The following is a 13120-nucleotide window of genomic DNA, read 5'->3' on the forward strand; positions in this document are numbered from 1 at the left end:
GTTTGATTCCCGCGGTGGGAGCCGGGGGCTGCGGGGCCGTGCGGGGCGGCGCGGGGCCGTGCCCGCAGACTACCGCTCCCATGCTGCCGCGGGAGCGGGCCCGCCCGTCGCTCGGCGATGACAGCCGCCGCCGCCCGGCGCCTGCCGCCTGACGGCGCCGCGGGGGTAACATGGCGGCCTTACGGGAGCGGTGGTGAAGGTGAGAGGTGGGGCGGTGCCTGACGGTAGGGGAGGCGGGAGCCGCTCTGGGGGTCGCCTGCCGGGCGGCGGGGGCCGGGGGCCGGGGCGGACGCGCCGGGGGAGGACCCGGAGGACCCGCCGGGGCAGGGTCCTGCCGCCCCTCCGAGGTGCGCGCCGCCCTGCGGGGGCGGGAGAGGGGCGCTTCCCGCCCTTTGCCTCTCCCCCCGAGGTCTGAGGAGAAGGCGATGGCGGCCGGCCGGAGCGTCTGCCGGGCGCATTCCCGCGGCCCGGGGCTGGCGGGGGAGCCGAGCCTGGCCGGTCAGGGAGCTCGGCAACCTGTGCCCCTCATCCCCTGGTCCCTTTGCCGCAGGGACGGGGGCAGGCTGGATTCGGCGTCGCTGAAAGCGCTGGCCAGGGCGGGGGAGAAGGCAGGAGGACTGCAGTCGTTCATGTTCCAGAGGGACGCGAGCTGACCATGCCTGACTTGTGAAATCGTAACTCATCCTGAAAGTAAGCGGAGGAAGAGGAGGAGTGATCGCTGGGGGCCTGTGTGTGGGAAGGGAGAAGGAAAGATTAATTTATTTATTCCTGATCTATGAGTAATTTCGAATTGTAGGAAGTGGAACAATTTCTTTGTGAAAGAAAAAGGGTTGTTTTTAAAACGTGTATTTGTCTAGTTCTTGGTAGGATGCTTAGCTGGATAGCTGTTGGCACTTGGTGAGCCACCTTTATGTATTGGATTTTTCCCTGTAGCGCGATGTCCCTGTTGTTTACTCGTTCCAAGTCAATAGTTGCAGTGAAGAAGGATAAAAGACACATGGCTGAAGTAAATGCTTCTCCGCTTAAACATTTTGTCACTGCAAAGAAGAAAATCAATGGTATCTTTGAACAGTTGGCTGCATACATCAATGAGAGCTCCTCGTTCCTGGAAGGTGAGCTAAATTCTTGAACTACAAGTGCGTTACAGTGCTTCACACACACACAATTCCCCCAAACGCACACCAAAGCCCCCTCATTCAGTTAAATGGTGCTGCTAGACCTGTGCTTATCTATACATGCATGCCTGCATATATCAGTATTTATAAGAAGAACAGAAAGTTGTTTTATTGAATTTGGGTGGAGTTCAGGGTTCGTATTTTAAAGCTGACAAGTTCACACATGTTAGGAAACTGAGGTGGTGAGCTGTGCTTGGTTTTTATGTTGTTTGGGAGTTTTCTAATAAACTATACAAAGCTCTTTAGGTTTTTTGCCTGTAATTCTTTAAACATTCTTGCCTAGACACGTCATTCCTAGTGGCATGTAGCATATGCCAATAATTGGCTTTAACAGCTTAAGACACAGACAAACGTGTTCGTTTTTTTTAAAAAAAATTGGAGTGTTGGGAGTGTTTTAAGTGTTGGCTGTGTTCTGTTTGAGACAGTCCTAAGGTTACTGGGTACACAGAAGAGACCAGCTGATAAATGCTGGTGCAAAATTGCCTCAGGGTGCAATTGCATGCGCCAAGATTACCCACATGGTCTTTGGGCCACAGATAAATATTGAGTTATGTGTATTATATCATGAAGAGGTGTTTCACCCAGTACTAAGGCAGATGACCGCTGGAATTCAGAGGCATCATATATTTTGATTTTAGAAACACACAAGAATATAGAGCTTGATCCGGTCACCACAGAAGAGCAGGTACTGGAAGTCAAAGGCTACCTGTCAAAAGTCAGCGGCATTAGTGAAGTGTTGGCAAGGCGACACATGAAAGTTGCTTTCTTTGGAAGGTGAGTCACGTGCTTATGTTGCCCACGCTCCCCAGTCAGTAAAGCAGTTGGCATCTTTAGGACTGCAGCCAGTAAAATTATTTATAGAAACACTGGTGCTCCAGCTTTTGCCTCTAATGTGCATGTCCCTGGTACTAGTCCTCTTATATATTAAAAACAAATATTGTAGCATGTAATTCGTCAATATGGAAGAATTCTTAAAATAAAAAAATCCAAAAGTCTTTTCGTAAGTTGCCTGTGGCACCTAAATCGTTAATGCTTGCGTTTAGAGAACTTGCTTTCAGTAATATGAGAATGAGTGTGCCTGAACCTCAGAAGTCTTGCTGTATTGTTCTGTAATCTGACTTCAGGACAAGCAATGGGAAAAGCACTGTGATAAATGCCATGCTGTGGGACAAAGTCCTTCCTTCAGGAATTGGACACACCACTAATTGCTTCCTGCGTGTAGAAGGGACAGATGGACATGAAGCTTTCCTGCTTACTGAAGGCTCAGAGGAAAAGAAGAGTGTTAAGGTACAATTACCTTAAGCAGAAGATAAAGAAGAGCTCTTCAGAAGTGCCAGAGAAGGGAAGGGACAAGAAAATTAAAGCATTATGAATAAATTTCACAGTTAAGGATTTTAATCATTAAATGAGTAGAGAGGAAGAATAGGTTTTTGTTACATGTAGGATGGGAGGAACGGAGCAAGTCACAGGATAGAACTTGTTCAATTTATGAAAAAGTTGGTATGTTGTATTTGTTAGTGATAGCAAGGAACCAAAATGGTGACTCGGGAAGTTCTGAGCTCTGTATGACTGACAGAAGGCACGGGCTTCCTGATAATTCCTCAGTAGCCTTTTCCTTGACAGGAAAATTTCTCATAAACTCTCACTAGGCGGTTGCCTTTTGACTAGGAGATTTAAGCAAGTTTTATGTGGAAGACCCCTCAGGGAGAAAGTGATTTGGAGTTGGATTTAATCTGAAATTGTCTGTGAAAGGTCCTGAAGGGGAGATAATAGTGTTAACAGATCTTAGCATACAGGAAATATTCTAAATTATCCATCTTTTTGATAGACAGTAAACCAGCTGGCTCATGCCCTTCATCAGGATGAACTTCTGAATGCTGGCAGCCTAGTCAGCGTAATGTGGCCCAATTCCAAATGTCCTCTCTTAAAGGATGACCTGGTGCTGATGGACAGGTGAGAAATATCTTTCCTTTCCTACATATCACAGATTAATTACAGAAATGTCTTCAAACACAAATTTAACAAACATCAAGGAAATTGACCCTGTTGTAATCTATGACAGTGACTAAAGTCCTTTGCTGTAGTTAGCAGAGTGTCTCTTGATCGGTACCTCCTTTTAGCCTGTATTCTGAGTCACCTCAGGGCAGCATAGCTCAGACATGGGAATTTAATGCCCTGAGAAGCTGAAACACACTTCTTAATAACTTTTAAAATTATACTTTTTCTGTTTCCACAGCATAGTAATATTTCTTCTTTTCTTTTTTTTTTTTTTTCCATTGCTAGCCCTGGCATTGATGTAACCACAGAGCTGGACAGCTGGATTGACAAATTCTGTCTAGATGCTGACGTATTTGTCCTGGTGGCAAATTCGGAATCAACATTGATGCAAACTGTATGTTCAAGTCCACTTGTTCAGTGAATTTGGCTAAAAGTTAAAAAATTGTTATTTATTAATCTTAAGAGGTTTTGTTCTGTTTTGCTTAGGAGAAACAGTTCTTTCACAAGGTGAACGAACGTCTGTCTCGACCCAATATATTTATTTTAAATAACCGCTGGGATGCATCTGCCTCTGAACCAGAATACATGGAAGAGGTTTGTGATCTGTTAAAATTCCTTTTCTTTGAATGGATATTATAGAGCCATTTTGACTCTGGTCCTTGCAGGTAGAATCATAAAGTGTCATATGTGATGGTTTTGCAGTTGGGTTTTTGTTACCATAGTGTGGAGACTAGAGGGAGTATAGTCTGGTGATCAGGACATGATTCTTGAAATTTCTGAGCTGGAAATGAAGAGTTTAACTGGGGCCTTTTGAAGTTAGATCCCTTAGATAACTGCTGGAAGATTCCATAAAACAGCAGTTATTTTCTAACTCTTTTGCATTGGTAGCTTAGACCAGCAGAGGGCATGTGGGTGCCTGGTCTGACCTTTTACGGATGGAGCATAGAGTGGATTTAACCACATGTGGGGTTTATCCTGTTTATCCCTCAGGTGCGTCGACAGCACATGGAGCGCTGTACCAGTTTCCTGGTAGATGAGCTGGGTGTGGTGGATCGAGCCCAGGCAGGGGATCGAATTTTCTTTGTGTCGGCAAAAGAAGTGCTGAATGCCAGGATTCAGAGAGCTCAAGGGATGCCAGAAGGAGGTGAGGAAAGCTAACAGAAACATTCCATTTTCTGATAGAGAAGAAAATAGAGAATATCTGGTTCCAAAAACTGAATAAAATTGGGGTGGGTCAGGTTATTAATAGAGCAGTCAAAAGCAAAGAGGTGACTTAGCAGCACTTTTACATTGGCTTCAAGGTAAAGCAGGAGCATTTCCTGATGTCCGACATCTGATTGCTGTCTCAAAACTGAAGTGGTTTTTGTACTTTCCTTCCCTCAGGTGGAGCGTTGGCAGATGGATTTCAAGTAAGAATGTTTGAGTTTCAGAACTTCGAGAGAAGGTTTGAGGTGAGCGTTATGTTTGGTAATCTTCCGTTTAGATTCTGCTCCTGAAAAGCTGGGGACTAGAGTTTATAAACATGGAGTGGGACCACATTTTGGAAATAAATCCAACAGGAAGGAGAGGTTGGGTACTATGCTTCTGCCTGCTGCTAACCTTGGCTGCCTTTTGTATACAGGAATGTATCTCGCAGTCAGCAGTAAAAACAAAATTTGAGCAGCATACGGTGAGAGCAAAGCAGATTGCAGAAGATGTTCGTCTCATCATGGATTCTGTGCATATAGCTGCCCAGGAACAGCGGTGAGGAGAGCTGGTGCTTGGTGCCTGCTTAACTGAAGCTTGTATTCTGGGAGAAATTTGAGGGAATATGAGCACTTAAAATGCAAAGCAGAATACAGCATGTTTGGGTGCGGAAAGGACACGTACTGGTAGTGCTTCTAGTGAATTGTGAAAATACTGGGAGAAGAACCTCTATTTTGTTCTGTGCCATGTGTACATAAGGTATTGTAGATGTTCTTGGGCAGGAGAATCTCTGGTTTCTGGAATTCAAATGATACTTGTAGATCAAAAATCCATTTACCTGGCTTTTTGATGAGCACTGGTTTTTTTCCACCAGAGTTTACTGTCTGGAAATGCGAGAGGAACGTCAGGAACGTTTAGGTTTTATTGACAAACAGCTGGAGCTCCTTACGCAAGACTACAAGCGGAAAATAAAACAGATCACAGAAGAAGTGGAAAGGCAGGTAAGGAGGAGCAGCTGCAGAAAAAGAGATTGTCTGAAACAGCTGCCAGCATGGTGGGAAGAATGCAAAGTGCTGACAAAGTTTTGAAGTACTAGAATGTGGGAGTTACAGATGGGAAGAGAAGAAATGCTTTAAAAGGTTGTGTTTGTTTTGGGTTTTTTGTTCTCCTTGAGGTAATAAAATGAAAAGCAGAATATTTGGAGGAAACACTCAGGGAGCCTCATATAAGATGCTTCAAATAAACAATGAGACTTTGATTAATGTGTGAATTATTCTTGCTACTATATTTCAGTCTTAAATGCATCCTAAAATACTAAAATGTTTCAGATAAGTTTCCTTATTATTTCAATCTACAATAATGTCAGTGTCAATAATAACATGCCATTTTAACTATTATGAATATACAGAAAAGGCCTATTAATTTTTCACAGGTCTTCTATTGCCTCAGTCTTTTTCTCTCTGCAATGTTATACAGAGCATAGACCCACATACTTCTCAGCCATCTTTTTTTGCAAGTCACCAATATTGCATTTTGCAGTTGGCACACAGTGGCCGCGTGGTGCTGCACAGTCACAGTGCCTAGTGTTCCGTAGTGCTTACGAAGAAATGCATGTCCTCAGGGGTGGTTTTCCGTCTCTGCCTAGGACAGAATATATACAAACTCTGTCCTGTGCTGTTCCTCTAGGTGTCAAATGCAATGGCAGAAGAAATCAGACGGCTTTCAGTGTTGGTAGATGAATACCAAGCAGACTTCCATCCGTCTCAAGTAGTTCTTAAAGTTTACAAGAGTGTAAGTGATTGTTTATTACAGATTGCTTAAGCAATTTAAAGAGGCCTTTTTTTGCTCTCCATCAGTAATTATGCTAGCTTTTTGACATGCTTAACATTATTCAAAAGAGGATATGAGCTAAGCTTTTCATATTATGAAAAACCTGTTGTTAGAATGTCTCTTGCATTCAGATAGCTTCTGTAAAAACAATCTCAGTCCTAAATTGATACACATATGATCAAACAGAACTGTTCCTAGACTACAGAGTACACATGAGATTTCTTGATTTGCTTTTTCCTCTCCTTTACTGAAGAATGGGGGGGAAAAAATGAAACTAATGTTGGAACAGTGGGCAGACAGAATGTGTGCTCCTGTTCTGGAAGGGTTTTTTTAACTGGCACCTGCAGCCTGCACCTTACCTACATTTATTTTAAGCTTAATAACCCTTTCTTTGTTTGTCAGGAGCTGCATAAACACATTGAGGAAGGTCTGGGCCGTAACATGTCAGATCGTTGCTCCAATGCAATCACAGCTTCCCTGCAGACAATGCAGCAAGAAATGATAGGTCAGTTCAGCAGCCGATGTTTCCTTTTTTTTTTTTTTTTTCCCTTTTAACTGTAATGCAAAATAACTGGGTCGGTGTTCTGGGTTTTTCCTTAATCTGATGGCTGATGTGCAGCTGGCGTCATCTTAGTTTCTATCTTGATTAGCGATACCATTGTGCAGAGGACTAGTTACTCCTGCTTTTTCCACTCTGTGTCTGAACTTGTGCAGTGATTTGCTAATGAATATGTACAATCAGCTTAATCCTTCATGACAGAGAGGAGCTGTGGCTTTGGAAACGTGAGAGGTTATCAGACCAAGATCCTAATGAAATCTGAATGACTTTTAACTAGGTGCCTGTCTGAATATAGGTGTTAATAGGAGTATGGTGCCTAAATGCTTTTAGAACTGGCCTTGGGTTGTTTTCCAAGCTATAAAAAAAGTTTCCAAACTTTAAACTTCACCAGCTACCTCTAAGGATTTGAGAAGGTTCATGGAAAGATTTCCTTCTGAGTTGATCTGAAGAGTCGAACAGTGACTCATGATGTATCTTGCGCTTTGCAACACGCTTGGCTTTAGGAAATTTAAGGCACTAAGAAAAGTGATGGTGGAGGATGGAACAACCCATAGCCACCCTGATTACAGAATACAAGTCTGGTTAATTCTTGTGAACTCAATAGCCAATTTTTGAATGTTTCTGTTTCCTGTCTGTGCAGATGGTTTAAAACCCCTTCTTCCAGTCTCTTTGCGGGGCCAGATAGACATGTTAATTCCCCGACAGTGCTTCACGCTCAGCTATGATCTGAACTGTGACAAGCTTTGTGCCGACTTCCAAGAAGACATAGAATTCCATTTTTCTCTTGGATGGACGATGCTGGTGAACAGGTTTTTGGGACCAAAGAATGGTCGTCGAGCCTTGATGGGCTATAATGACCAGGTAGGATACCTCGTTGAGTGGTCAGGCGTAGATGTGATATTCATTATTTCAGTGTCTGCTGAAGTTTTTCAGTGGGAAGGGCAGTGGTTTGCCTTTTCTTATTCTGTACTTTGTTTTTGTTTTTGTTGTGTCACTGCTCTTCTAATTAGGTTCAACGCCCTTTAACACCAGCGAATCCCAGCCTGCCTCCTTTGCCTCAAGGCTCTATGACCCAGGAAGAGCTCATGGTGTCGATGGTGACTGGACTGGCCTCATTAACTTCCCGAACTTCCATGGGGATCATCGTGGTTGGTGGCGTGGTGCGTTGGCAACCTGAGCAGCATTTATATATATAATGTTGGAGCACTGACTTGAGAAGTGCTTGCACTGCTGAGTCCTGTAGATATTTGCTATTCACAGATAGTGAAATGCTTTCTCCTTTGATCTGCTATTTGAGTATAATTATTGAGCCTATTTTGCTTAATAGTTAGGCTTGGAGCCAGGGTTGTTGTGAAGATAACCCTTCAAAGTGTGTTATAAAAGCACTAAATAGTCTCTGATTCTTTTGTGATAATAAAAGAAAATTCAGTGTTTTCAGAGGAATCGGGACAGAAATACCTACCGAGACCCTCTGATAATGTGTATCTTCCTTCCTGGAAAGGGAAGAGCATGCTTAATTTTAGATCCTATGCCTAATTTATTTCAGAAAGTCAACACTTCCTGCTTTTCTGTCTTTTTTGAAAATAATGAATGTTTTGAATCCTAAATCTCCCCAAACTGCAGAGGTGTAAGAGATCTGACTCCAGTTGCATGGTAACTCTAGTTCCTGTTGCAGGAAGAATCCTAAGTTTCTGTAGGGACAGTTCCATACCTAAATGCTATTCTAGTGTCACAGTGTCTAGGGGTGGATGGTTTCTCAAAGGGAGATGGTTGCTTAAAAACATCTTTTACTTCAGAAACAGGGATTCCGTGAACCAGACAAAGTTCGTTTGCACTTGCAGATGTAATTTAAATGTGCTGGAATGGTTAACCGGCACAGAACCCCAATAGTTTAGGTATTTTTATTTTGTAGACTGGACATCAGTATCAAGTTGTCTGAGCAATGAAACCACTTGCAAGTTAGGATTATCTGTCTGGCTCGTTTTCATGTGTCTGGAATGTGAGTGCAATGCTCTCTGCACCTTTGTCAGGAGCTAGCATCGTGTCATTTGTGCTTTTTTTAGGTCTGGAAGGCTGTGGGTTGGAGACTGATTGCTCTCTCTTTTGGCCTTTATGGGCTCCTTTATGTATATGAGCGCCTCACCTGGACCACAAAAGCAAAAGAGAGAGCTTTCAAACGGCAGTTTGTGGAGTATGCTGGAGAGAAATTGCAGCTCATCGTCAGCTATACGGGTTCTAACTGCAGCCACCAAGTCCAACAGTGAGTTGCCTATATTCAGCTGAAACCTTATCCAAATTCTGTTGTTTGGGTTTTTTTTTTTAATTATATTCCTTGTTAAAACAAAATAACTCCACATATTGAATTCCAGGTTTAAAAATGTGTAATGATAGATGGGTTTTAAAAGAATATTGTGGTTTTTTGAATCACCGATGTAGTATTTGGGTGCTGTTAAGAGTTAGTCTTAATGTACTTCTGCCTGTCAAATCAAGTTGCTCTGATGCTCTAAGATACTCTTGTGGGGAAGTGGGAAGATGAACATCTGAGGCAGTAGCATCATCACCATACATCAAAGGGATTATGGCCTTGAATTTGCTGCTTGGTCTTACTTTTCATCATAACCAGCTGCTCTCCTTGTCTCACAGAGAGCTTGCTGGAACGTTTGCTCATTTGTGTCAGCAAGTGGATGTCACACGGGAGAATCTTGAGCAGGAAATCTCGGCCATGAATAAAAAAATCGAAGTTCTGGATTCACTGCAGAGCAAAGCAAAGCTGCTCAGGTGAGATTTTATTATGCCACATGCACAGACATCTTGTATACGATTGTTTTTCATGTGATTGCCCCAAGATGTTCAGATTAGGGTGTATCTTGGGGTGCAGTCCGTCATAGGTTTCATGTGCAGACATCAGCATCTTTTCCTACCAAGTCGTGTTCCCTTTTGCTCTGTACTTTCCCATGTACTGTCGACAGTCATATAAATCTGTCTCACAAAACCCCTTTTTTTTCCTGTTTTTGGTTGGTTTGGAATTACAGTTCCTTTCCATTTATCAAAGCATACAGTCGTCTACTCCTACAAACTCCTTCAGGCTGTTATAATATTACGCAAAGTCTCACCCTCACCTTTGTACGCAGTTGTCTGACGTTTTTCCTCACCCTGCAAAGGCTGTCGGGAATAATTTTTTAGACATTCCTTATCTATACAATAAGATCAATGTGACATTGTGACCGAGATCTCGGTTTGAACCTTAAAGCCTAGGGACTGTTGGCAGGCGTGTTCCTGACCCAGGGAGGGGCAAGGAATGGTAGCAGCGTTTTGGAATGGGCCTCTGGCACTCCTCTCCATGCCTTGCCGTTTACTCGTTTTAGCCATGCTGCTTTCAGATTGGCTTGAGAGGAGCTGGTTTACTCACCTAACGGAGACTTTCTGTCCTTGCAGGAATAAAGCGGGATGGCTTGACAGTGAACTCAACATGTTCACGCATCAGTACCTGCAGCAAAGCAGGTAGTGTGGGAAGAAGAGAAAAACAACACTATTCCCCTTCAGTGCTCTCCTAAATACTACAGAGAATGTGGTGGGTCTTGGAATTCCCTAAAGGGAACGAGCGAAAGCCTATTGCTAGGTTTCCAGTTGCTGTGTGAACAATAGGATCCTGCTTCCCTGTTTTGTGTCCCACCTCTAAACACTAGCAACACAAGTTTGTAACTCCTCTGTTTCCTTCTTGTGAGACCAAGCTACTTCAGAAGGAATGTGTTTCATACATTTACAGGGGGCTTTTTAAAGTCAAATCAAGTACAGTAACAAATAACAAACAAATGTTTATCAGGTTAAAAGTTACTCTGACATGTCTTTATGTAGTCTTTAGTTTTACTACGTGAAGATGGAACTTTGGACTTCCAAGCCCCAGGTTTATGTATGTGTGACACGCAGCTGTTGGTTGAAACGCAGGTCCCGCGCACGCAGGATGGTTCACAATGCATTTGTAGCACGGGCAGGTCTGTCTCCGAGGTTGATACTCCTTTCTTACAGAACGTGACAGAGGATCACCGTGCCCCTTCACAGAAAGGTTTATTACTGTCAGTAGGTTTAAACCTATGAACAAAACCCAGTTCTCTTCCAGAGCAAGAGGGACTAAGATTTTCCTTTGGTAAGCTTATTGGCTTTGGAGAGTCAGTTTTTTTCCTCTTAAGAGCAGTTTAATAATGTGGTCTGGCCCGTTTCACAACACGGACAAATAATTTGCAGAGATGTATGTAGCTCCTGTGGAAGGAGGTAGTGCTGGTAATTTGGCAGCTTGTTGAGAAAGAAAAATAGGAAGGAAAAGCCAGTTGATAGAATGTAACAAACTGCCTTATGAGGTAAGTTGGTGAATGTAGGATTTCTTTTGTTTTGGAAATGCACAGCTGTGTTTCTGGAAGCAGGCCTTTGGAATTCCATTACCTATTTGGCCACAAGAACAGCACATGGATTATGAGCTGTAAGAGATTTCGCTTCATGCAGAGCTCCCATGCAGTAACGTGATGTAATGTCGTTTCTCCCATGAGAAGTATGAGAATGAGCTGGCAAGTGCAGCTTCTCCAGTGCCGGTGGGAGACGTCTCCCTTGTGTTTCATGTCAGGGCAAGACTGGGTTAAGGCGACTTTTTTTTTTTAGAAAAAATGTTCTTTATTTGCAAATAGATCAAGTAATCTTTTGGGGTTTTTTTGCCCTGAAGCAATTTTGAATTTGGAGTATAAGATTTGGGAATCTTAGGGGCTGGAGTCTGGTCCGGTTGGAATTGATAGCGGGGAGATTCTCACTGATTTCTGTAGTACCAGGGTTAGGTTCCTGTGTTTCAAAGTTTCTTTTCCCCTTGGTGGGTCAGTATTTTGCCATGTGTTGGGTATAACCTTTCGATTCCCCACAAAATGTCTGAGGAATCCAGAATCAGATCCTGTAGTTCTGAGGTTAGTGACAACCTACATCTGTTCGGCATCAAACTTTAGAGAATATGGGCTCTCTTTGAGCAGGTCCAGCTGAATTCAGAACTACTAAGAGTGTTTCTTTTTTTCTTACTGACAATGAGACTTTTCCCTTGAAAAGGGCATCAGCTTAGGATTGCTTGTTCATGCCCGTGCCCGTGACAAGTCCTGTCTCGTCTGTCACGGAAGTTCCAGGAAGAAGCTGCCTAATACTTGAGGGAGTAAAAATAGTGAAATGTCACTAAATATTTTATGCTGTTCTAAGATTGGCAGTACGACTTGTAAGTAAGAAGTATCTTGATCATGTAGGAGCTGGCAGTGAGACTCCTGTTACAACCCTGGAATGCAGGAAGCAAACCAACCTTTTACTTCCAGTAGGCAGCCTTGAATCCAGCCCAAACCGGAAAGCGATTTTCATCAAGGGGCTTCGCTGGCCTGGGTCAGTTTCCTCAGGCAACCAGCAGGACATAAATATGGCTTGGGTCAGATCTGAGAATGAGTAAGAAAGAAATTTGAGGCTGCCTCTGGAGATGTGGCCCCTGGGCTTGTGGTGAAGTATACCTGAGTAAGTGGAATCGTCCGCTGTATTCCAGGAGCGGGAGATGATGATGCCGTACCGCTCAGCAACTCTAGGCTACCCGAAGTGCTGACCTTGCTGCTGAAGATGCGTGCTGTTAGCATCTCTTCAGCAGGCCTTTAGGGGAAATCTGATAAATGATCTGATCTTTAAGCCAGTGTCTAATCTGTAAAGGGAAAAGAGGCTGATGGGTTCTTAGAATCTGGTGTCTTGCCAACGTGTGTTTCTGCCACTGCTCAGATTTTGGTGATGTAGGCATTCTCGCTGTAGTGCTGAAACCTAACCTACAGAACGGGGGAAAGAACCACCTGAGTTTTTTAAAGAAGCAAAACTGCTAACATGGGAGAGAAGAATTTTTAAGTATGCTTGTAACCCTTGTCTCTTGAAGCCCGAGTGACCGAGAATCAAGCTTTTAACGGAAGGGCCTACGAGCTGGATTCCTCTTAATCAAAACACAGCTGCGCTTCTTTAATTTTGAGTGGTGGAGGAATGAACACTAGCAGCAAGGAGGCTGTTCTCTCATGCTCTTCGTAAAGAATGATAAACTAATCCTTAGAACAGGCAACTCCAAAACCAATCTTCCCCAAACTCTTATTAAAGAAGGTCAGCTAAATGCACTTTATCTTATTGCTGCTACTTGTTTTTCTCATGGTGTGTTGTTGATGGAGCTCTTCGAAATACTCTTACCAGTGAGTTTTCTCTCTGCTGTATTTAAGGTGATAAATTTGCATGAATTATTCCTGTATCAATGCTGTAAACAATGGAAACCAAAATAAAAATGAATTGGAAAAGTATTTCTCCCGATGCGTTCTGCGTGGCGCGATACGAAGCCTTCAAG

The 13120-nt window shown here is 43.3% G+C and overlaps 1 protein-coding gene across 1 annotated transcript; it reads left to right on the forward strand.

The window, feature by feature from the left end:
• The first annotated feature begins 108 nt into the window (after positions 1 to 108).
• MFN2 (mitofusin 2) lies at positions 109 to 13076 on the forward strand. Its single transcript, XM_064470403.1, has 19 exons — positions 109 to 199; positions 551 to 690; positions 934 to 1112; positions 1814 to 1949; positions 2300 to 2462; positions 3004 to 3128; positions 3459 to 3567; positions 3660 to 3767; positions 4164 to 4317; positions 4557 to 4624; positions 4795 to 4916; positions 5233 to 5359; positions 6045 to 6149; positions 6591 to 6693; positions 7388 to 7608; positions 7758 to 7907; positions 8811 to 9007; positions 9391 to 9525; positions 10183 to 13076. Exons 3-19 carry the CDS (start codon positions 938 to 940, stop codon positions 10250 to 10252), a joined length of 2268 nt encoding a protein of 755 aa, XP_064326473.1. The 5' UTR covers positions 109 to 199; positions 551 to 690; positions 934 to 937; the 3' UTR covers positions 10253 to 13076.
• Positions 13077 to 13120: the final 44 nt, after the last annotated feature.

The sequence above is a fragment of the Phalacrocorax carbo genome, chromosome 20 (assembly GCF_963921805.1).
Source record: "Phalacrocorax carbo chromosome 20, bPhaCar2.1, whole genome shotgun sequence".
Lineage (NCBI taxonomy): Eukaryota > Metazoa > Chordata > Aves > Suliformes > Phalacrocoracidae > Phalacrocorax > Phalacrocorax carbo.